Source organism: Manacus candei, unplaced genomic scaffold, assembly GCF_025592945.1.
Source record: "Manacus candei isolate 608988 ecotype Guabito, Panama unplaced genomic scaffold, ASM2559294v1 h1tg000021l, whole genome shotgun sequence".
Lineage (NCBI taxonomy): Eukaryota > Metazoa > Chordata > Aves > Passeriformes > Pipridae > Manacus > Manacus candei.
This window is the reverse complement of record NW_026138069.1, coordinates 653,176-677,440: the sequence shown is the minus strand read 5'-3', so window position 1 is coordinate 677,440 and position 24,265 is coordinate 653,176. Positions and strand designations below refer to the sequence as shown.

At 38.6% G+C, this 24,265-nt stretch overlaps 1 protein-coding gene across 1 annotated transcript in view; it reads right to left on the bottom strand.

Annotated features, from left to right (window-relative positions):
- RAPGEF5 (Rap guanine nucleotide exchange factor 5) overlaps positions 1 to 24,265 on the bottom strand; it is a 159,806-nt gene that overhangs the window by 121,732 nt on the left and 13,809 nt on the right. The window contains exons 2-6 of the mRNA XM_051785914.1: positions 8,798 to 8,848; positions 7,987 to 8,093; positions 6,856 to 6,977; positions 5,359 to 5,527; positions 436 to 502 (exon numbers count right to left, since the gene is read on the bottom strand). Of these exons, the coding sequence (XP_051641874.1) occupies positions 436 to 502; positions 5,359 to 5,527; positions 6,856 to 6,977; positions 7,987 to 8,093; positions 8,798 to 8,848 (516 nt within the window). The remainder of the gene's footprint in view (positions 1 to 435; positions 503 to 5,358; positions 5,528 to 6,855; positions 6,978 to 7,986; positions 8,094 to 8,797; positions 8,849 to 24,265) is intronic.

Below are 24,265 nucleotides of genomic sequence, written 5' to 3'. Positions count from 1 at the left end.
GAAAGACAGATACTCAGTTTTTCCAGGTGGGTCTCCTCATAATTTTATGATAATCTACACCAGGATTGCTGAAATCTTCTCTCTCCCTTTGCCTCCCATCCCATCATTGCCTTCACATTGACATACAGTTGACCAAGAGGGTCTGAGTGTAAAGCACATGGCACAAAAATTACCATGATCCTCCAAACTGGTATGTCCTGGACTATGAACAGCATGTATTCGAAGAGAGAAGGCTGCAGCAGTCCTTGCTTGGATTGATTTTAATAGCTTTGGAATTGCACACTAAGGCCTCAGTAAAACTTTCCCCTTCCACAGACCAAAAAAAAGTAGTCTGCATAGACAAACATCCATTCACTAAGTCTTTAATTTGAAGGGATCAAAAACATGACAATATTTCAAACATGATCAGTACAAACTTTGATGCAATGACCTTACCGCAGAAGTGAGACGAGCAAGAATTTCAGCGTTGGTTTCTGCCGTATCTTCTATTTTTTGATCAGGCCTTAAAAAATAAAAATAAGATTTTTATCATGTCTTTCATTTTGTTTCAACATCTTTTGATTCCTGGAAAGTAAGGAACTATGCAGCCACAGGCACTAATGTAAAAGGGCCTTTGAGATTCCACATCAAAATGATGACTGCAACATGACAATAATTAATCGTGTCACTAACGACAGAGTACACTCTTTGTCCCTTGCTGTCAAGAACTCTTTTGATCAGACCAACATAAAGCAGTGAGAGAATTCTTCAGCTACTAAAATATGATGAAGAACTGAAGAATGCAGGACCCTTTAGATCAGAGTTTTTTATGAGACTGCATATTTCGCTTTGCTAAAAACATACTCTATCAACGGAGCAAAGAGTTTTCCATCTGCCCACCACCCAGCTTTGCTAAGATGTGGAGCAGCACCTAAGGAATGTAAGCTCATGTAGATGAAAACAGACAACATCAAAATAACTATATGACATGTATGGTTTGATATTTAGAAAGAATAACTGAAAGTGAAAATAATACATTTAAGAAGATATATTAACAAACTAAAGCAACAGTTGAGAACATTATTAGGTTGTCTTGACAGTTACTCACGAGAGAGAGAGACTTCACATGTCTTTGCAAAAGAGGGGCAGTGCAGGAAGAACCCTGCCAGAAACTGTCTCAGAAGTCTGACCCACACGGACAGTCTGGCCACACAAAAGCTGCTATGGGCAGCACAGGATAGCACTGTGTTTTTCTTTAAAAGAGTCTAATTCCCATAACCAAAACATCTGTGTTTTAGCTTCTTACAGAAGCTTTACTGAAAACTGGGAGAAAGATACCAATATAGGTGTGCATATATAGGTTATTACTATGGAAGGAAGAAAAGAAAATGCCCTTGAGATCTTTATTTTTCATGGTATTCAAGAAGCAGTGGCATGTCAGCAAGCTGAGCAGATACACAAAACTGCAGCTGCTGTAATAAACATAAATCCCAGGTATTAGTAGAAGCTTCTGTCTTTGACTAAATTATTTAATTGCTTATGTGCCTTGATGTCCTCAGGGAGAGAGTTGGCAACACATTTGGAATACTCAGCTGGTATATTGTGGTTTTTACACCCCATGTCCAAAAATTCCATTCCTTGATTAAAAAATTAAGGTCAGAAAGCACAGAATGACACATGCATTCATTTTGGGGCAAGCATATTCAGACTAAAATGGTAATTCAGAGAAATCACAATTATTTTCACAACTGCTTCTGTATTCAAAGAAAAAATGTGATTTAATATTTTAAGTGTTATAAATAGCCTGAAAGAAATAAATGAATGCATTTTCATTTACAACGACTGATTTATTCAGGTTTTCTCCTTATAATTTGGAATAAGATTAAAACAGCTGATCTATTTAGATGCCTAAGTTTCTCTACACATCTGATCTCTTCTGATCTCCCAGAACCAGACTAGGACCTGATTCTTCTACACTGGAAGCAGAAGATAGCAATTCAGTAGACACAGACACAGATGCAATCTATAAACCCACAACAGCACATAGCCTAGCTATTTCCATCTTGGGCCTTTATCACTTCATCTTCTATTTAAAAATACTCCCAGTATTCATCTGCATATAAGTATCAAATACTTCTGAAATCATTAATATACTAAAAATTAGTATGAGCTCTACGGAATCAGAGGGGAAGAGTGTATTATGACACCCAAGTCAGTGGAAAAAAGCAACATTTATCATTCTAATTTTTTCAAAAGTAGACAGCCAGGATCTAGTAGGGCTGGTACCACACAGGAGCTCAAAGCCCAGGCAAACCAGTCTAATGCTTATACAGTTCAGTGGCCTGTGAGCTCAGTCTGCTAAGCAGACAGAGATGTGGGGATGCTTGCCCTAGATTTGCACGCACACAAATCAGTCTTCATGCAATACCTGAGAGCTGTTTGTGTTCAGCAAAAGCTTTCCAGGAACTCCATAAGGCAGACACTAAACAAATATCTCATCCTGTCTATTTGCATTAAAACCAAATTACTTTTAAAAATGATTACTTTTCTGAAATGAATAAAATGTGAATTCTTTAATTGAGTCTCATCAGTGGTTTTGGGAATTAGGTGTTGTTATAGACACCCCCATTTGCAAGGAAGGAAAAAGAAGCACACAAGGATTAAACACCTGGTACAACACCATTGCAGTAACTGGAAAAGAATTTAGGAAGCATCGGATTAGAGCCTAAGTGATCACTTATGGTTGTAAAGAAGTCCATGGCACAGCTTTCAATACAGATTTTTTTGTTCCTAGATTATTGCAATATTCACTTCTTTTCTACTCAAGTAGAATTGACTGTGATTAACATCAAGTGTTGAATGACTCCAAGAGGCCTCTGCATCAGTCCCATCTCATCTGATTTTACAGGATCTCAGGGTCTTAGTCCTACTACTACTTGTAGTCCTAAATCCTACTTAGGACTACAACAACATTAGCCTTCAGATTAGTGTGAGATGCTGAAAATCTGCTATGTCCCAATTTTTTTCCATGGTGGATTCCCCCCAGTGTAGGGAATTTGCCACAGTCAAAATATAGGGAGCATTTATTCAGGAAACATAAGTACATCTCAGACTTCAGAATGGTGTTTTCATTGTAAATCTTACTACAGTATTATTTGGTAACACCCCTAAAACTGACCAGAAACAAATACAAATCCATCAAGAATCCCTACAGCAAGTCAAACCTGAGCCATGTTTATTTAATGGCGTTTCCAGAACAGCTGCTAAAGGAAGTCCCCAGAGTTGTTACTGCCTACTCAAGTGTACAGACTCCTTCTGGGAGAGCAGTACCATGGTTCTGCTCAGAGATCCACTGAGGTACCCAGCAGTCCAGGCAAGGCAAGGCTGCTGCCCACCAGCTGCAGAGGAGACAGAGATCATCTAGCCTCTGGGACCACCAGGAGACATCCAGTGTTGCCTTCTGGTGTACAACCACAAGCAGTAACTTCTGATTTCTTCAAAAGCAGGGAATCCAATTAATAAGGTAAGAATTTCTCTATCCCTATGTACATGCAGAATGCCATCAGTACAAATTAGGAAAAAAGCCAGGACAGAAAAATGAGAATAAAAATACCAAATTACAAAAAATCCTATGCTTCTAATGGTATGTAAAATGACTTATATATTTGAAAAAAGACAAGCACTCACTGCAGGAAGGAGTTTTTAGAATTGCTGTCTTTCTTCATGAAAATAAGCATATGGGTTTATTTAACCTGGTCAGAAAACTTAACAAACACCTCATCACACCTATTCCTTTTCAGACTGTGTTTTAGTAGTGTATTATTTGCATCAAGCATGAAGAATTTTGAACCTGGAAAACCCTCCTTCCCCTTTAATATCACACTCCCTCAAGACTATACTGTTATTTAAAATTCAATTCCTTCAATATATGCTTTTTTAAAAAGCACCTTCACAATCTGACAGGTAAAACCTCCAGAAAACAATTCTTCTGTGAAAATATTCCCAAAAGGAATTCAGCTTCAACTAAAATTTGAATAATGGGAGCAAGGAGGAGCTGGAATAGTACATTAATGAATAATTGTTCAATTCATGTGACAGGGATCATCCTCCACTGGAAATGACAGTTGTACTGAAACGATAAAACTGCGAAGTAGACTGTAAACTCAAACCCAAAAAGTCTTCAATCCATTTTCCTACCCAGCATCCTTCAGGTAACACATCAATATGACCTATCTGGTTTGTCTTTTTGATTTGAAGCCTTTGTACAAGTAGTCATGAACCATGAAAAGTGGCCTGACTTGCATTGATAATGAGGAAAACTCTAATTCCCATTGAAATGAAGATGAAATTTCCCTGATATTTAAGGGATAGACAAACTGTTTAGCAACAGAGTCAGCTGGAAGACAAGAGTTTCTATTTGCAAAAATAGTCAAAGGTTTTCTCCTATATGAATCATCTGCTTAGAAGATTACACTCAGTCCCCTGTTCTAGCCAACTTGGGGTCCTTGTCACTTGTCTACACTCACTCAAGCTGACGAAACTAAAGCATTTTAAAGTATAAATATTGGGTTTGAGGATTCATCATGCTAGGGACAACGAAAGAATTTAACCCAGCTTGTCTATCCAGGCCTACTCCTGCAGATTTGCTCAGGCATGAAGGGTCATGAGCCTCCAAAGTTCTCACTAACACCCTTTTTCCTATCTTTTGGCCTTATCCTGTGACACAAATAGCTATGATTTCCTTTTATCTCCTCTAAATAGCCAACATCTCCTCTAAAGAGCACAGTCATATCACCACAGAGCATATGATAACATCCAATAGTTACATGAAAGAGGACACATATGGGCAGCAAAAATCTTAAAAGGCATATTCTGAAAAAGGAATAATACTGTGATACTACAGAGCTCTGGCAAACATGCAGTAGAAAACTAAAACAAGAAGACAGAAGCTACTGCATTTCCACCCATCTACTCTATCTTTCTGAAAGCCGATCCTGACACATCACAGGAGCATCTGATCTGCTAGTCAATCAGTTCCACAGCACACCTGCTGCCAAAATCATGCCAAAGCTCCAAACGTAAGAGGAGACAAAAAAATCATGTGCCTAAATAATACAGCAAGCTAGAGGCAGTAAGCCAGTGCTTAAGAACTACAATATGCCAAAAACCCCAAGTCAAGTGCCTTCATTTATTTATCCAGACTAATCTTCTCAGATGAAAAGCACATCTCTGCAAAACTTGGGGTTGATTTTAAAGATTTTAAAGGTTTTAAAGCCGGCTTATTTGTAAGGTGATTTCGGAATAAACAGTGTCATTATAAGGCCAGACACTTATAAAATAGTCAGCAAAAGTTGTAAACAGCTGCATATGCACACTTACAGATTACACATGTCAATCCTGGGGGGAGACAATGGCAGCAGTTGAAGTAGGAGCTTTACTCCATTTTTCCATTCCTCCTCTTTCTCAAATTCACAGAAAAGATAGGTACATTCATCCGCTGAGAACTGGTAGAAAGCATGAGTGTCTTGAAAATAGAGTTGTCTGTCCACTGTTAGAAAAGATAACATTAGATACTGTTTAATCCTTCACCATGTAAAGATTCCATGTCCCCACCACATTCTGCATTGCACTTGACTTTAATGCCAAGTTGCACCACCACACGGGTCAAAAGGACCAAAACTTCAGCATAGGAACAATCCTGCCCTCTCATATTAACTCAGCACATCCAAACAGAAAACCTCCAAAACCTCAATCTGAAGATCTCCAAGCTCCTGAAATTTGAGTATTAAGACTGCTGACTATTTAATCAATTTTAGAATCAGTTCAGGATTAGGGGATAAAAACCTTCCTCTTATTAGACTTCTGAGTCTTGATCTCCATTGGTTTCTAAACTGTTGTCACTAATGGTCAGGCAGGAGTAAACAAAGCTCAATAATGAGGATCATTATACCAGCTTCCTATTCAGGGCTACTGAATTTGTAGACTAGACCTGGGTAAGATGATGTGCCAGTCGTCTTCCCTGAAAAAAATGGGATTGAACTGGGAACCAAGGACAGAGTCCAAAGCCAAAAGCATAAGTTCCTGCATAAGTGAATCATTCAGCCTTTGTTGAGGGTGCATGACCAGACATATCGTCAGTGTAATTGAAGAAAACCTTTAAGTACACTGTCAGTGTACATAGGCAGAAATCTTCTATAACACCTCACCTTTTCACAAGAAAGAAGTTAACGTCTAGCACAGACCCCAGGGTGGGGTATGATCTGAGTTGAGCTACCTAAGTAGTCCCAGCCTCAAAATAATCATCAGATTTCCAGAGGCTGGTTACCAGTGTAGTTATCACCAACCACATTAGCTGGACCAATCACTTTGGTGGGGAAGGTGGGAACAGCAGGGTAGAACCTGACCTCACCAGCATCTCAAGGATCTGGATCCTCTCTCAACCTATTGTAATCTAAAATAATGGAAAACAGAGAGGAAAGGAAAATCACTAATAGCTAGAGAAGTGATCTGGTGAAACCACAATCTGCAGTGACTAAATAGCTGCTATCTTATGAAAAACCTAAATTAGATTGTAGAGGAAAAAAAAAAACGGCTGAGAAAGACACACACACAGTCTGCAACTTGGTAATAGGTAACTAATTCAGTAAAAGCAAAAGTAAGGAAATTGCTGAAAAGTAGGGATTCATCTTTGGTACTTATGAAATGAAAGGTCACAGAGGTAAGCCTGCCAAAAAGATAGTAAACTAAAGAACTGACAAGAAAATTGGATCAATCTGTGCTTTTACTCTTTTCCTCCTCCTATCAAAAACATGAGTCTTGTCCTATGCAAGAGAAATGCATAGCCTTCCTCATGCTAGAATTACTGTCAAGACTGACCTGATAATATAATGCCCATATCCAGAAGGAGCTGCCACACTCCAACTGCTGTAGATCTGCTCTTAACAAAAGGGCATTGCTCCAAAAGCCAGTCTACCAGTTCTGATCCAACACAGCTTCTCCTGAAAATAAGCAAAACATCACTTCTTACACTACAGTAATGTTAAAATGTTCTTTTATGATAAAGAGCTACTTTTTAAAGCTATTGAAAGTGAACCTTTTTGTTCAGCAGAGCAAACCCTTTGTCTCAATTGCTAATTTTTGTAATCCTACTCATTTCAAGGGAAGAAATTACTCTGGTAAGTCTCAGGGGATACCCCTAGCTACAATGAGGGAACTCATGTCAGATGAGCAAGTTCCCTAATTCACGTAGCACACTTTGCAATATGTAATATTTTTATCAGTTTGTGCTGCATATGGTCATCCAAAGATGCATAAGAGCTAAACAAAATACAACTTTTAGCCCCAGGATTTTATTTCTTTTCTGAGCATAAGCAATACAGCTACACAATACATGTAAGACCTTGAGTGCTGCTACAGGATGTACTTAATCTTTCACATTATTAGTAAACGTAGATATTTAAATAATTTTTTTAAAAAGTAGTGGATTTTTCTTAAATACAGTTATGAATGAACAGTGCTATAATAGAGAAATGCACATTTTGGTATAACTGAAAAAAGGAGGAAGCATTTATGCTGTAATGCAACACAAATAGAAAATCACTTCATTACAAAAATATTCCATAAATTACATGCCAAAATCACTGTGTCACTAAATCTTAGGAATCCAGTTAATCTCTTTGATAACTCTAGACCACAGCTCAATTTAATAGTCTTTCTTTTCAACAAAATAACTGACAAACACTATTGTATATGAAATCATAAGCAATTTAATTAATGCATAATTAATTCAATTAATTAATTGATTTCTGACAGCTAACACTGTAACATAAGAAAAGATATTAAGACACATGAGATTTTAAAGAATTTTTTAGAGAAAATGTTTTTAATTCTTTCTAAGATACACAAAATCTCACACTCAGAGAAGAATTTACTCTCTTGTCAACTCAGGTCATAGATAAATGCAAATAAAACCCATAAAGTTGATTAAAAGAAATGATTTTGAGTTACCTGCAAATGCCAGTAAGGTACACCCTGTCTTTAATCAGGTCAGATGCTTGTAGGGTAAAAATATTCCTGAGAGCTCTCCCAGCACAGGAAGAACTTTCTCCATAAATCTGAATGAAAAGAGAAATTGAAAACTGAATCTATGATAGCTACAGATCAGTTCATCCATGCATTGCCAGGAGGATATGGTCTTTCAGAATGGACACGCTTTTTACTTCCTCACACCTGATGTCTACCTTACACCTCAAGGCTGCACATGTGCCTATCAAAACAGAACCCAACTTGATCTTCTGTAAAACTCTGTTCCACCTGTACTCTGTATACCACTCCTTACTGATGAATTTACCTTGGGCTTTTATTGTGATGTTTCCTCACATTCCAACAAACACATTAGTAACACAAATAACTAAACTGAAAGGAAAACAATGTTATCTGGTTTCTTTTTTTGTTTGTTTGTTTCCCATGTTTAGGAATCTTTCAAGGCATATAAAATAGTCCTGAGAAAGTAAAGTTTTGTGACATGCAAAAACAAAGTTCTTAAATATTGTAAAACTAAGCTAAACAGTGGCAATCATTTAAATGACTGAGAAGCAAGTGCACATTGGAATTCACAACAATTCAGTTTGCAAACTCAGTAACAGAAAGAAGTGATTCGTATAAACACACACACAAAATGACAACTTCTTAACTGGATTTAACTGCAGGTCACATTTACAAGTGTCTTCAAAGCTATGATTAAGAGGTTGAACCAAAGCAAACACATTCCTAATATGCTGTTTGATGAAACGGAATTAAAAAGAAGCTTGAAAAGTACCTTATTTGAAGGAGTTTCCAAATAGGGATTTGAAATTCTTCTGGACAGGGTCTGTAAGATAATTTGGTAGACCATTAGTTTTGTTCTGGATTTTGCATAGGAAAAAAAAAAGTAGCAGCAATCTAGTCTTTTAGCTATTGAAATCTAAATAAAAAAGAATTTATCAAATCATCTGAGTAGTCTAACTGACATCTCCAAATAATATTTTTTTTCACATCGGGAAAAAGGTTTGGTAAACTCTATCCTGTGTTGTTTGTTACATTTATTCTTGATCTGGAAAAGATGAGCAATGAAGTGGTAAAGTCTGTAGACAACACATAATTATTTGGGTAAGGAAAGACCAGAAATGACAGTGAAGAATCTCAAGATAAACCTGAAAAATGCTGGGTGAAAAGACAGTATCATGATGAGCTCAACATCGAAATCAGCACGTACTAGAGGGAGAAAATGTAATTACACATCCTCTTAAGGAAAACTTTATCAATTCAGTAAAGACACCTCAGGGTCACAGAACACTTCTCAAGGAAGACCACTCTTCTAAATTAAATTCTTAACTGTAGTTTAAAGAAATTAGGATAAATGATGAATAAAATGGTGATCAGCAGGGAGATAACTAATGTAGATCAGCGTTATCTCTGACGTGCCACATGTTGCACTGGTAACAGCATCTCAAAAAATGAATACTCCAATATTAGAAGGGATTCAGACAATATTAGCAGTAGGAATAATAAAGGATTTGGATAAATTTTAATGTGAGAAGAGACAGAAAAGACTGTGTCTACCTTACAAAGGAGAGATTACAAGAGACATAATGCAATTATACAAAATATCAAAATTATGCAGAGAAAAGACAAAGACGGGGTTTCTGTGCTCTGCTTTACATTACATGAGAATAAAAAAATCACTCAATGAAATTAGAGAGGATTCATATTTGAGGAGACAGAAAGTGATAAATAAGTCTTCAGAGGAGGAAAACGCAAATGCCAAAACCTTACCACTGATCAATAAAGACTAGGATTTAAAGTTATAAAATTAACAGTGAACCAGAACTTTGGAAGGCAGAGAGAAGACAAACATCTTCAGGTCACCCAACCTTTACTCACAACGATACTCACTGTCACTGTTAAAAGACAAGATATTGTCTATGCTGAACGCTTACTTGCAACTTCTATGTTACTACAAGCCACATACGACATAAATAAACATTGCCTAAATAAACCTGGAAGCGGAACAGAAGATGTTATGCAGGTGCACTGGCATCACAATCGGAAGATCATGCAGTGCTCCCTCACATTATTCCAACTTGTAAGCAGCATAATTAATTCCTCGTTTTGAGAAGGATCCAATTCTCACTTGGTATATTGCAATCATAAAAAAGCCCTCATCCTTCACACCTTGTAAGAATTACAGAATCCATATTTCAGTAGCACCATCTGCTTTTTTCCCCCTGTATTTTTGTTACTATATTTTTAGAAAGGGAAGGGACAAGGAACACAGAAGCATCTAACGCTCTTTACCCTTCCATGCTCATCCCAAATGCGTAGTGTAGTTCCATGCATAACAGTAGCTCCATACAGAAATATTACAACATACAAGCTTAATTCCCATCTCCCATAACCAACAAAGACACTGTAAGTGTGCAACATTGCCTCAGATCCCACTTACTTTTCCTAGCCGGCATGTCATTAACATCTTTGTTCTGCAGCAGCCCGACATACCAGCACTTCACTTGGTTTCTGTCCAAGTCTTTCATTCAACAAGCCTCACTCCCTGCAGCAGCACAGTCAAAGCTGATACATCGATTTCCCCCCTTCCTGCTCCTTTCCCAGACTGGCACTAACAGAGGACAGTTGAGCCTCAGCCGGGGAAAATACTGCTACTGCAGTGTGAAGTTACATGACAGTATCAGATGAAACTCAGCAAAAAGGACAAATTTGGTTGCCTTCTACAACAGGGTTATAATAGTGATAGACAAGGGAAGAGTGACTGATGCTACCTACCTGGACTTGTGCAAAACATTTCAGACGAGGTAATGACTACAATGTACCACACCTGAAATGATTCTATACCAACGCACACAGTATGAGGAAAAACAAGAGGAACTCAAAGCTTGGGCCCAGTCCCAGAGATTTGACATCATTGGCATACGTGAAACCTACTGGGATGAGTCCTGTGACTGGAGCACCCTGCTGGATGGCTACAGGGTCTTCTGGAGGGACAGGCAGGGAAGAAGAGACAGAGGGGGGGCACTGTATATAATAGAAGGGTTGGAATGTATGGAGCTCACAGTTAGCAATGATGCAGTTGAGAGTCTCTGAGTAAGAATCAAGGGGCAAACAAATAATGCAGATGTCATCATGGGAGTCTGCTACAGACCTCACAGCCAAGACAATGACACTGACAAATTATTCTCTGAGGAACTAAGGGACACCTCCAATTCAACTGCCCTTGTCCTTATGGGGAACTCCAACTTGCCAGAAATTAACTGGGAGCATCACACAGCAGATACAACCCCGGCCAGAAGATTCCTAAAAAATTTGGATGACAACTTTATGGAACAGGTCGTAAGGGAGTTGACTCAGAAAAATGCTCTCCTTGATCTGCTGCATGTCAACAGAATGGATCTCGTGAGTGAAGTAGAGATGGATGGCCATTTTGGCCACAGTGACCACAAAGCCATTCAGTTTAAAATCTCTGTTGACAGGAGGAAAAGTGCCAGCAAAACCTCAACTCTGCACATGAGGAGAGCAGACTTCAGGCTGCTCAGGGAATTAAGGTCCCTTGGGAAAATGTTTTTGCAGGTGCCAGTGCCCATCAGTGCTGGTCACTTTTCAAACACAAACTTCTAAGAGCAGGCAACTCCCAAATGTCAGAAATCAAGCAAGAAAGGCAGAAGGCTGGCTTGGCTGAACAGGAATCTTCCCTTGGAAATAAGGCAAAAACGAAGGTGTATGCCCAGTGGAAGCAAGGTCAAGTACATTTAGCCTGTCATGCAGGAAACCAAACACCCAAAATTTCTACAAACATAAGAAAATAGAAGCTAATTACAAGAAAATAAAACAAAAGTGGAAGTGGATTTCTGGAATAGAAAAAATTATCTTTCCTGTTGATACTAGTGCAGCCTGTGTAATGTTGAAACACTCACTGCAGTTAGGCTGAAATTGATAGCGAATTTTAGGAGTTTACATCCTAGCTACCATGATACAGACCTGTTTCTTTTCCTTTTTTTTTTTTTTTTAACATGCCTCAATAAATATTTAGTTCACCTCTGTTCATTAGACTCTACTTTGGCTGCTGGTGACAAACTGGACAGTCCCCTCTAAGAGAGAGGAAGAGGTAGTGGATTAGGGGTCCAGGCTTTTTTGAAAACCCCAGCCTTTGGGTGGCTGTGTGGGAAAAGCATCATTCCTCCCTGAAGGTATCTAGCAAATATAGGCTGCTCCTCCCAAATTATTTTGACACACACGGTGATTCAAAATACATTTGCAAATAACTAAAAACGAGCCAAACTGTGCTTTTAAAGCAAATTAATTAGTCATCAAGCAAACAACTCATCTCTCATAAAAACTACCTTGGAACAGTTATTACTGCCCATGCCAAGTGTTGCTTTCTAGCTACAGCCACCCTGGCATCCCCCTGTGCCTCTTCACGAGCTTGAGGAGAAGCTTTGCCAAACCATGTCAGGGAGAGGATGGGGATGTGGCAGCATGTTTGGTCCTGGGACAAGATCATATGTGGAGGAGATCCAGAGCACCTGGTGTCCTCCAGAAGGGCTATCCCATCATACATGAGTAGCTGTGCATAAGTGGCTTCAGCTTCCCTGCTAGGGATGCAGGAATAAAGAAGCAGGGAGTTGGTGCTTTGGGCTGGACAATCAGAAGCCTGAACTATGAACGTGGCACAGGGATGGCATTGTTCTAGGTTGGGAACACGACTTATATGCGGCAGGAGAGGACAGCTGGGACAGGATGCCCAGGAGAAGGTTTTGGGATAGGACTGCTAGGATCCAAATCTGAACACATCACAGAATTTAGCCTGAAATTGGGAAAAATTATAGAGGTGTTTACTGTGGTAAGCACATGGAGTAAGAAATGGTGTGAAAAGAATGGGAGGATTAAAATAAAATGACCAGCAAGAAATTAAAACAACCAGAAGGAAATACTTCTTTACACTCCATATGACAATGGAATTATCAGCCAAAGAATCAAATATTCTAGCTAGATTGCTAAAAGCACAGTATCAATGACTGATGCTACTATGCAAGGTCTATATCTGAGTTTAAATTAGTATTGCTTCAACTGGATAGTTATTTTTAAACAAGTTAAGAAATTCTGACATTACTTAAAGCTAAACATGCAAAGGTATTGATGATAATATTCTGATTTGTGAGCATAAACTGATTTTTGAAAGGTTTGGAAAGCAGTGCCCCCAAGACATACGACACAACAAGTAAAGTGTACATACTAATGAAGCACATTTTGGTTTCCACTGGAAAGAACAAGTCCTATCTTACTGTAAGATGCTGACTTAGTTCTTTACTCAGGAGAGTACTGAACTGGCTCCACTATAGCAACTCCCTGTGTATTTACTACAGCCTGCTTAATGTTCTATTCAAGGGCTAATGGTACTACAGAGTATGTTTTTAGTCATACCTTATAGAGATACATTTAAATTTTCTACTCATTTTTAACCCGGGATTTTGCTTTGGCCTCATCTCAAATCGAGAGAACGATTTGCCTACAAGTTGCTTGTGCTTTGCCTCTTGCCCAAGCTGTTCCAACAACTGCTGATATTTCTGCCACTGCCAGCACTGCAGTCACAGTAGCATCAGCAATGCTCCATACATCTGCTAGCAATTTAATTGCCATGATGCTCAGAAAGAAAGAAAGCAAGAGTGCTTGGAGTTCCAGTTCAAGTGCTTTCCTCAGCTGGGATTTAGTATGGTGGTAGCAGCCAGCAACCTGTCTACACTAGAAGTCATGCTGTAACACCTCAAAAGAGGCTGCAGAAATTGCATGAAAATAATAATTTCAAATATGGAACGGAAATGTTTTGCCTTTCTTCTCAGAGCTTCTGATATTCATGTGCAGTTAGCAAGGAAAAAAAACTTTGACAGAAATCTTCTAGAGTGGGATTTACATTAAAACTAAAAGAAATAAGAAAAGGTAGAATTATGGATCTTCTTCCCTAACAAAGTGTTCAAACTTCCACTCCATGTTTTTCAAATATCTAGGTTTTTAACTGGTTGTGTTTCTAAAATACGAGCACAATAGTCTGTGCTTAGGAGTTTGCAATGTGCAATCAAACTTTACCTGTTTTCAGTTACAACGTACTCATCAATATCTGCCTGTTTGATCAGGACAAATATTTTACGAACATGCCTATGATCAACTCCACAGTGTTAAGCAGTTCTAGGAACATTTTTGTTATATACAAATATAAGAAAATAATCATCCATAGTTTCAGGGAACTATCACTATGTCCCTAAAGAATTCAGTGTAACACTTGTGCATTTCAAATTGGATTACTCAATATACTTAAAATTAAGCAAATGCTTCTGTGCTTTTATTTCCTAAATATAAATAGCTTAAATAAAAAAATCTCATTTTGAAATGCACATGGTGTAGCACAGACTACCTGGTAATGAGATCATTTCTATTCCCTGACAGGGGGATTTTTGCAACTACTCAACACCTGAATCCTAAATTGGCTAATGTGACCACAAAGGAAATCATTTATTCAGACACATATCCAGCAAGCATTTAGCATCCAAGCCTAAAATACACTTTCACAAGTATTCATGTTGGAAACTTCTCACATTCCAACCACGAGAGCGTATGGAAAAAGATCACAAACAAAGCTGAATCCAAATTCACCTTCAAAAACAATCATCTGTTTATGCTTTTCTATCTTTACTGATCATTTGGCTTTAACAATACAGTGGCTCAGGAAAAATTTAAAAAGCCACCAGAGGTTTTTATTTAATTTCCCTCACTTCTCTCCCACTCCATACACAAATCAAAAAGTAATTATTTTTATCCTAACCAGATTTCTTTCTCTTATTATGAACCATGACAATGATAATGCCATAACAGCAACAGAAACCACTGCAACTGTTACAACTGATAAAATTCTGTGGGTTTTTTTCATCAAAGAGATTTGCTGGAGTTGCTCAAAGCAAGCAGCTATAATAATTAGGGAGTTTCCACTTCATCCCTGATCTGAACATGAATCCTGAAACAAAGCTGGGCTGTACCTGCCTGGCACACCCTCCACAACCTGCAACACAAGAAGGCAGCAATTTCTGCAGGAGTAAACGCTCATTTATTCCCAGTGCTTACTCATGCCAGGCAAGGAGTGGGGGAAGGGAAAAAAATTACTGAACAATATGACTTATCACTTTGCCACCCTTTAATTTTTTGTATTTGACATCACTTGCTACTGTCTAAATTATAGGTGTTCTAAGCAGAAATAAGACATGGGTGTTGCGTTTAGTAGATGAAACACTACCATTGTTTGAGGGTGGCTGGATATAGGGAGTGCTGTCATGAATCCCCAATCCGTTTCCACGTGGCAACAGATTTTTTTCTTGTTGCTAAGGCACAGCAAGCAGAGTTGGTTGGGAAACTAGATGAATTTCAGCAGATATAATTCATATGAAACCATAGAATACGCCTGACTTTTTGCCAAACAATATTCATAACAAACAACCTTCCCCCACTGCTCCTTAGGAAACCCACCGTCAGAATTCACGGGTAATGAAGAACAACCAATGGAAAAGTTCTCTCCGTTAATATTTATTTAAGATTAAATATAAAACCCTTTATAAAGGATCTTCTTTATAAAGGAAAGACCTTCTCCTGATCATCTTAAACTTCATATACTTATGTGTAGCATAAAAAGGTCAAAAAGCTGTAAAAAGAGAAATCTGTATTCAGCAGAGCTTGCAATGTAGGGTTCCCAGATGAGTTTGCAAAGCTCTCTGGAGAAACCCGAATGGGTCATTAATAAAAGAAAACCAAGAAGTATAGTCTCATCTGTTTTCTGTATTAAAAGAACTTACAAAATAACTTATTTCACAAAGGGGAAATCAACAACTCATGGTTCATTCTCACTTCCCCCCCCCCCAAAAAAGGTATGTGGGAAGAAAATGGATGCTTTTTATACAGACAAGCAGTGCTCTTTATGTTTAAAGACTTATTTCTGAGACAGCAACGGTCAGGAAAGCTATGCATTTAGGAGCATTTCTCTATTTTCCAGAACCTAGCAAACTAAATATGGCTGAATGGGTTTATGCTACAAATAAAACTCTTTTTTAGTTAATCTGGCACAAACCAGCCACTTTCAAAGTCTCAACAGCCTAGCATAATTTAGTGTCCAAGAGCAAAATTTATTTGCAGTGCCCAAAAAAAGTTAATAGAAAAGAATATCACAGAAGACAATATGGTAGGGCTGGTTGGTGTCTCTCCTCCATCTCCCTCCATCCTACCATGGAGAAAAGCCCAGGATAAATCTAGCTCCAGGAAGGCACCAACACAGCCCCAAACCTCCTCTGTGTGCATCTGGTGTCTCAAATAAAGCTACAGCATCCTGACACCTACTCAAATTGAGAGAAAGGGAAGAGTGGTAAACTGGCAGAGGGGGATGCCTTTGTTAGAAACTGTACATTACTAAAAGAAGAAGACGGCCACCCTCCTGCTAATGATGAGTTCCCATGATCAGATTAAAGTACCATAAAATCAGGCTGCTGACAAGTAGGTCATATCCTCTCTACACCTCCTGATTCAACTTCCCATTCCCACCGTTTTCTCCTTTGTGCTTCCACATGTGTCCATGTCCTGAACCAAGCTGAAAGACTCATTTAATAACGATTAATTTTAACCCAGATTATTTCCCTCCTCCAGGTCACCGGGGAGCCATGCAAACACAATCCAGCAAGGCGAGCAGCAGGGGCACGGGCAAAAGCAGTGGGACGTGGAGGGAGGCAGGAAGGAACAGCTGTGCTCAGAGGAAGCACTTGTTTGTGCTGAATTAAAACTATCTAAGGAATGATGGCATAAAACATGCCTAATAAATCCTTTTTATGTTGACAGAGTAGTGTCTCTGCTCTGTCAACATAAAAGTAAGTTAACTGTGCTCACAAAAAATGACAATACAAAATTCAGTGGTGTCAGTAATGGGGAACTTCACCTCCAACTCCATGTTCACATTAAGTGCATCAGCTTAAACAAAACAGGATTCCCATCTCATTTAACTCCATAGATCAAATGTAGACTACACGGGCTACAGACATCATTTACAATATAGAAAAAGAGTTTAAATAAGTTTTCTCTTCTCTGTCTTATAAAAAGATAATGGACATTTTTAACTTATATGCTAATACAATGTTTGCAATGACAGTTCAGTAAATATGGAAAAAAGGAAGAATCTAAATTTTACTGCTTTTTATCATGCTTTATATAACATTAAAATACGCAGAGTACACTTAATTGTCTATTCATGTTCCTTCATTAACCAAACTTTATCGCAGCATTTGTGCTCTAGTTTGCCATTTCAGCCATACCTTTCCTAATGCCACCTTAAAAGCTTCCCAGTGCATTTTACTGTTCCTGGTTGCCAGCAACATTTCATAGGAAAGTAGTATTCTCCCTTTTTTTCAGTACAAAATAGGCACTGTACAGACTGTCACTATAAACATTTAGCAATACTGCTGTCCTTATTTCTCTTTAAAACTCAGCACCTAATAAATACAGTAGATGGTCTTTGCAATCTATCATTTTGTCCCTGGCCACCAGCATGTGGTTTGGTTTTGATCTGAAGGGCAGTACATAAGAACAGATGGGTTTCTAAGTCATTATTAAAATTTTATGTAACAATATTTCTAATAATGCAAGTTCAAATTTAAAAGTACATTATTTGGAGCTTTCAAAGGAATGCATACTGAATATTTCACACTAGAATTAAAAAGATGTTCCCAGTGACAGGTTACCATTTCTTTTCAGCTAAATCTAAATGAAGACATCAACAAAACAGTTAAAAGAGAGATCAGGAGTAGGAAAACACAGATTGTCTGCATACTTAAAAGCTTTTCAAAGTACCTCTGTTGTCATATTTCTTGTGTTGCCAGCAAAATACCTTCTCATTTCCAAATTAAAAAAAAAAGGAAGCAGCATAGCACATCAACTTGGCAAAGGCATTCTGAAAGCTAGGCAGCCTAACTCAAAAGCATGCATTAGTAAAAAGAAATTTCATTAGGAAATTGTGTGTCACACACAAGAATAAATGCTCAGGCCATAAAATCTTCTTTCTGGAGTTTTCACAACTTCACCAGACAAGATTCTGCACAATTGCTCTGGCTTTGAAGTTTGCCCTCCACAGACCAGGAGATCGATCAAACAATATCCTAAAGGTCCCTCAGAAGCCAAAGCATTCTGTAATTCCCTCTGGCTCCATCACTCCCAGACAAAATTTAATTCTGCTTCTCCAATGAGCGGCATCGGGCATGAAAGACAAAGTCTGTGAAGCTTCAGGGCAACCAGAAGCACTTTACTAGATGCATCTTGTGTATTAAAAAAAGCTTTTAAAATCACACATTTCATGTTAGCTTTCCACCAAAACTTTTCCCCATCACATTACCCAGTGTGCCAGGTGTAGATTGCTGATGACTTGATGTACCTGAGCTGTCAACATTACTGCAGATAATGGTGCCAGACCTTGGCCTTCAGCAATCCACATTTGTCAGAGATTAAATATATTAAAAATTTTAAAGCAGACAATCAATTAAGTGATTCATCTCACCTGTCACTACGAACCACCCATCACACAGATGTAAGTTCAAATGTTCCCTCTCTCTGGTGTCAGGCAAAAACCAGCATTGGTATTGGTAAGGTACTTAGTTTTCCCCAGTACAGGCTCAAGGGCCTTCTTGTGAACTGCCCCCATAAGCCAGCTGTAAGGATGCTCATCTCTGCCACAAGAATCCTAACAAGCAACAGAAGGGAAAAAAATATCCAGTACTGCTGCAGATATTTCAGTGAACACAGACGCAGGAAAAACCCTCTCAACTATTAGCAAATATTCAGCAAATCAGCTGTGAACAATGCTGACAAATAGCTAAAAATGTCAATATGGAGTGCATCTATTATTGAATAAGAAAATGCATTAAAATCTTAATTCATTCAGAAGCAATTTGAAGTTAAAGAACCAGTTCTATAGTTTTCAATAAATACAGTATATTTAATGTTCAAGTACAAAAAAGACAAAGTTAAAATTCAGTGCTTTGATTATGATTTATGAAAATATGTCACAGTAAATAGCATCAATTTAGTTTAGTATTTGAAAAATGCCTATATTTCTGACAACTTTTTTTTTAATAGGCAGCATACAAACAGTCCATGGATTGCTTTACAAGGTATGTTTTTAATATGCCTGTTATTTAACACCCCTGCTCCCAGTGAGCGCCAAATTCACAACTACCTGCAGAAAAGGTAGGTCACCCAGTAATTTACCAAATCTTATTCCTAGTACTAAAGCACAGTTAATCCCTTCTGGCACAAGACACTGAAATTCTTTCCTCTTTGTTTCTGAGAAACTGATTTTCTGATTTTGCAGAGACCAAGTGACCTACAGGGAAAAGCACCAAACTGTTCAGTGTACCTCAGTTTTATTCCTGAACATGGCGTGGTCCAACCTTCAGCAAGTTGTTTCTCTTCCCATGCAACGGGAATGATGGTGACCACTCTTTTAAAGCACTTTGAGACCAACTGGTAAAGATCTGCTCTCAGCTAGGGGCTAGAAGCACACAAGCTCTCTGCTATATACCCAGAGTAGCCTGAAGGTATACCTACAGGACGTTTAAAATGCAATAAATCTTGAGTAAAACTGCAGACTTCTGCTTTTCTTGCTTTCGAGGTTTTCAGAGAGCAGGAGTGGCCCCCAGGGTGGGTGAACAGGCTCTGGTCAAAGGAGTTTGCATTACAGCCTTAACAGTTTGAGAATCTGCAGTGCTGTAGTTTGTATTGGCAGCACTTTGTTATGTGACCTCTTGGGAACAATATTAATTTCACTGACAGTAGCTCTTGGCACAAGCCAATGCCAACCTACTATGGACTGGAGAGTGGGAGTTCTTAACCACTTCCAGAAGAACAGTGGTAATTTACTTTTCTGTAAGAAAACTATTAAAGCTTAACTATCCTAGTTTCATGAAGCAGTCAAGGCCTCACTATACAGAGCTAAAAAGCACTCAATATGCAAAGAAAGAAAAAGTTTTCACTTGGATTACATAAGCAATTGAAGATCCTGGAACTTCTCACCTGCTCTCAGCAGAGCCTCAGCACTACTTGGAGCTCAGTTACCAGCACCTTCAAACTGTCTGCAGGCTGGGATTGCACTAACTCTGATAACATCTTTTTTGTGCTTGCAAGCCCTTAGTCTGGTCATTGAAGCAGGAACAAATGAAAATTCAAGTGCACTCCACATCCAAAGGGAGGTTTGTTATCTCTGAGATGGGGAGAGACCTGAAAAACAAGGCAGTTCAAAAGTCTCTGCTGGTGTACTGGAAACCACTGCACACCTATAATTCAATCCTGACTGCTTAGCACATAGAGTAACATGGGAATTAGTGTACAATAATCATTAGATATGGAATAGGATTAGAAATTGAAGAAGAGTCTAGCATATATGAACAACCACTTAAAGGAGCTTAGGCAAATTTAGCTTTCACTAGACTGAGAACTTACAGAATCAGAAAATACATGTGTAAGACAGAGATGAGTGTCTTGTAAATTTTTTTTGACACAGTAAAATTGCTCGAGTGCCAGGTAGCCAACATATACAAATTTTACTTAGTACGGTAAAATCAAAACCAAATAATATAAATTACATTCTTTATCTCTTGAGATTTTCCAGCAGGTGCCAGGGAATTTTCTCATTTTTACCTCCAGTTTTGAAGGGTAAAGCCTTGGTCCAACAAGAGATTTTTGAAAATTTCACTAATAGAACCTGCCATTATTAGGATTCTCCGCAATCATCATTTATTTTCAAGACAGCATGGGCCTTCAGAGGTGATCCCTGCACCTCTCCTCAGGTTTAGAACATGTTCAGATGTTCAACAAAATGAAGTTTAAGCAAAAAGCCACAAAATTTGACAAGATACTACTCCAAGACTAACACCCTCTGAGATGATAACCCCACCCAAATTCATAGAAAAAGGATGTATTAAACTGTGTTGCACTAAACCTTTCATGGAGAAAGTACATATGAAGAAACTATTTTAGGCAGCCTAACTAACTAAACAAACAAACAAATAAATCTTACTTCAATTTGTTCCACACCAGTCTCTTATCCCCCACTATGTCATTAATTTCCCTCCAGCAAAAGTAGACCTGGCATTTAAAGCATAAAGTTCCTATCCCTTTGTTTCATTTCTTACATGCGTTATGAAGACTTTTAACAACTTAAAAGGCACATTTTTGCCTTTACAAGAAAGATACCACTCCACTGACAGAAAAAAAAAACCAACTCATAATTTGAGTCAAAGGATTAGAAACTTTTTCTGCTTTTTACATCTGATTAAATTATCTGAATTAATTAACCTTTAATTGCATTTTTTTTTTTGCAACTATTATCTAGTTTTTCATCCCAACAGAAGTCCAACCATATGATGTCTATATCCTAGTCAATCTTATTCCCATACTCAAAGTCATATGTAAAAGAAAAAAAAAAAAGCTAGAGTCTAAATTTGCATGAAAAACATTTGTGCAGTGGAAAAAAGAAGTCCATAGCAGTGCAGGGATCTGAGGTGAATTGTATGTTATGAAGTTGAACATATATGTCTGTGTAAGATGTGTCTCTTGATAAAGACATTGAATTCTCTAAGATTTCAACAAGATCTCTGTACATCAGGTGCTGTAAAGAAAATTACTCCTCCAGCGGAACTGTTTAGGGGTTACATCTCTCTCTGTGGAGCAGGCCAGACATCCACCAGACATAGTCCAGAAAAATACGTATCAGAAGGTCATGCTAAAGCTTAACTGTAGTTCTTGAAGTCTAGGGAAATTCTGTTAAGCAGCCTTCCTACACAACTGATTATAAACTTTCATTTTGAAACAGAAGTCTTTTGGCTTGAAAGTTGTGGATGACCTTTTTAAGGTTGTTTCAAAACATACATGAGGCAGTATCCACAGCCTGTACCTGCAGAATCTGAGATAACAACCCAGGAGTGTACCTCATCCCTCACTGAAGACAGCACCAGTGGCACTATAACTATTTTTAAAGAAATACTCACTAGAACATGTAAGAGAGAAGCAGAAATACACAATGTGAACATAAGTGTGCTTATCAGCTGTGTGAACTGGGGCATACAAAAGAAAAGTAGAATAGCCTCTGCATTACTCACAGCCAAAGTATAGCTGAATGTATCCTGAACAAAGCAACCAAAGAGCCAGCAGAACAGTCTGCTGATGTCGTAGTACAATCAGAGGAAAGGACTCACATCACTGCCTTTCTACCGGGTCACGTTTCCACCACCCGAGGACAGCCAGGCCTGGCAGTCAGTGCTATGAAACAGTACATTTGAGGAGCTTCCGAGTACCAGATGAAGGAGCAGCTCACGCATTCTGTGTGCCACTTGAAGCTGCATCTTCCCTGACCTACCACACATCACGTTCTTCTTCACCATACTGAGTCTTCTCAATATTCTTGAGAAGATATTGAGATAGCCCCAAGATCCTTGAAGGAGTGCTTTGTGCCATGGGAATAAAAGGACAGTGGTAAAGACTGACAGCATTTTTTCAGGTCTAGGGGCAAAGAGAATTAACTTTCTTATTCTTTAATATTCTCCATCATAGCCAATGCTTGCAGCATCAATCCCTTCAGTATGCTGTTATCCTCCTTCCACTTGCACACTGTATCCTGGTTACCAGCCTACTCAGATTTAAAAGTCATTAATAAATATCATTTTAAGTCAGCAAATGTTTTTTGACCTACGCAAAGTAGGAGGTGGAAGACATGGGGAACTGCTGTCTTGAAAAGCTGGTTCAAGCAATGTGCCCATGGAAAACACTAATTTGTTAGAGAATTTAGACTGAATCAGGGAAATAAAATTATCCAAAAGATTAATTTATGACATTATTCCTCAACACAGTGACTGATATGTCAAAGACTAGCAGAGGTGGTCTACCTGTGTTTCCACAAACACTAACAAAAAGCAAGATGTCAGTGACATCTTAGTCTGCTTGGACACTCAGTTTGCTCTCATCAATTCACTAAAGAAGCCTGGGGCAGCCTGGATGCCCTACCAAAGTAGGCAGTATCTGTTTAGACTCTTCCAACCCCTTCACCATGACAATCTCAAAAGGCTGTCCACCTTGATAGCTCACTCTGCAGCAAGGACACCCGAGCCATGGGTTAAACTCTGGCACCAGAGCAAACTGATGGCAAACCATCACTTCCTGTAAGAGACCTTCATTCTGAGATACACTGTCTTCAAGAACCAGTTGATACTCACCCCAATCACCGTGCTCACTGCTCCATCCTTTCCCACACCAGCTTTTTAGAGGTGTCCTCAAACCAGTCCTTGTCTCAGTGGAACCACTACCAAAAGCCACAAGGGCTTTGCCAGCTTCATCCAAACCAGCCTAAGCCTACAGGGTATCTATCTATTTGGTCACTTCTCCACCACCAAAAATAACTGTAGCAAAATTAAATGGAGTTTACAAACCTTTTTGGTATGTAGATACACAGAGACTTCTTCAAAAAGCAAAGCTTCCAAAAAATATTAAAACAAGAGGGTTTTCACCTCTATCTAATCTGTTTGCTGGTTTTTCTCTGTGCAATGCCACAATGTTTATTGTGGACACTGGACACAGCAGCAGAAGTTAGGTGAAGAGGGCCTCTAGGATACTATTCCTGGTCAGTAAACCCTTGCCTTGCAATTCGCCTCCCTGCTCCCTCCATCAGGATACGATCAAAAGATCAGATGGGTTCATGAACAACAAAGGAATAGGAATGGGAACACTCTGGGGTTTGGAAGATTAGATGGGAAGCTTGTTTGCATGTTTTTAGCATGCCTCATGCTTACTGATGTTTTTAATCTCTCTATCCGTGCCAAGAGATAACAATGACTAACTTAGGAGGGAAAAAGTCATGGTATAAAGAAACAAGCATACACACACTGAAACTGGAGTTGGCTCTGGCCAAAAATAAGATGACTCACAGACCCTCAGCATTTAGCTTTGTTTCTGAAAGTCAGATAACACCAAGAACTGCTAAAGCAAGGGATGAAGATTCAGTCTGTTTTCTTGCTTAACTCAAATAAAAAAATTTAAAATCAGGTTTCCAGTTTTGGAAGTTTCACAAAATTTACCATTATCTCTTCAGTGACAGGGAACTGTTTTTAACTCAGGTTTATAAAAAGAGATTATTGTCTCTGGATAAGTTCTTTGGAACTATTTTTATTTACAGAATGGA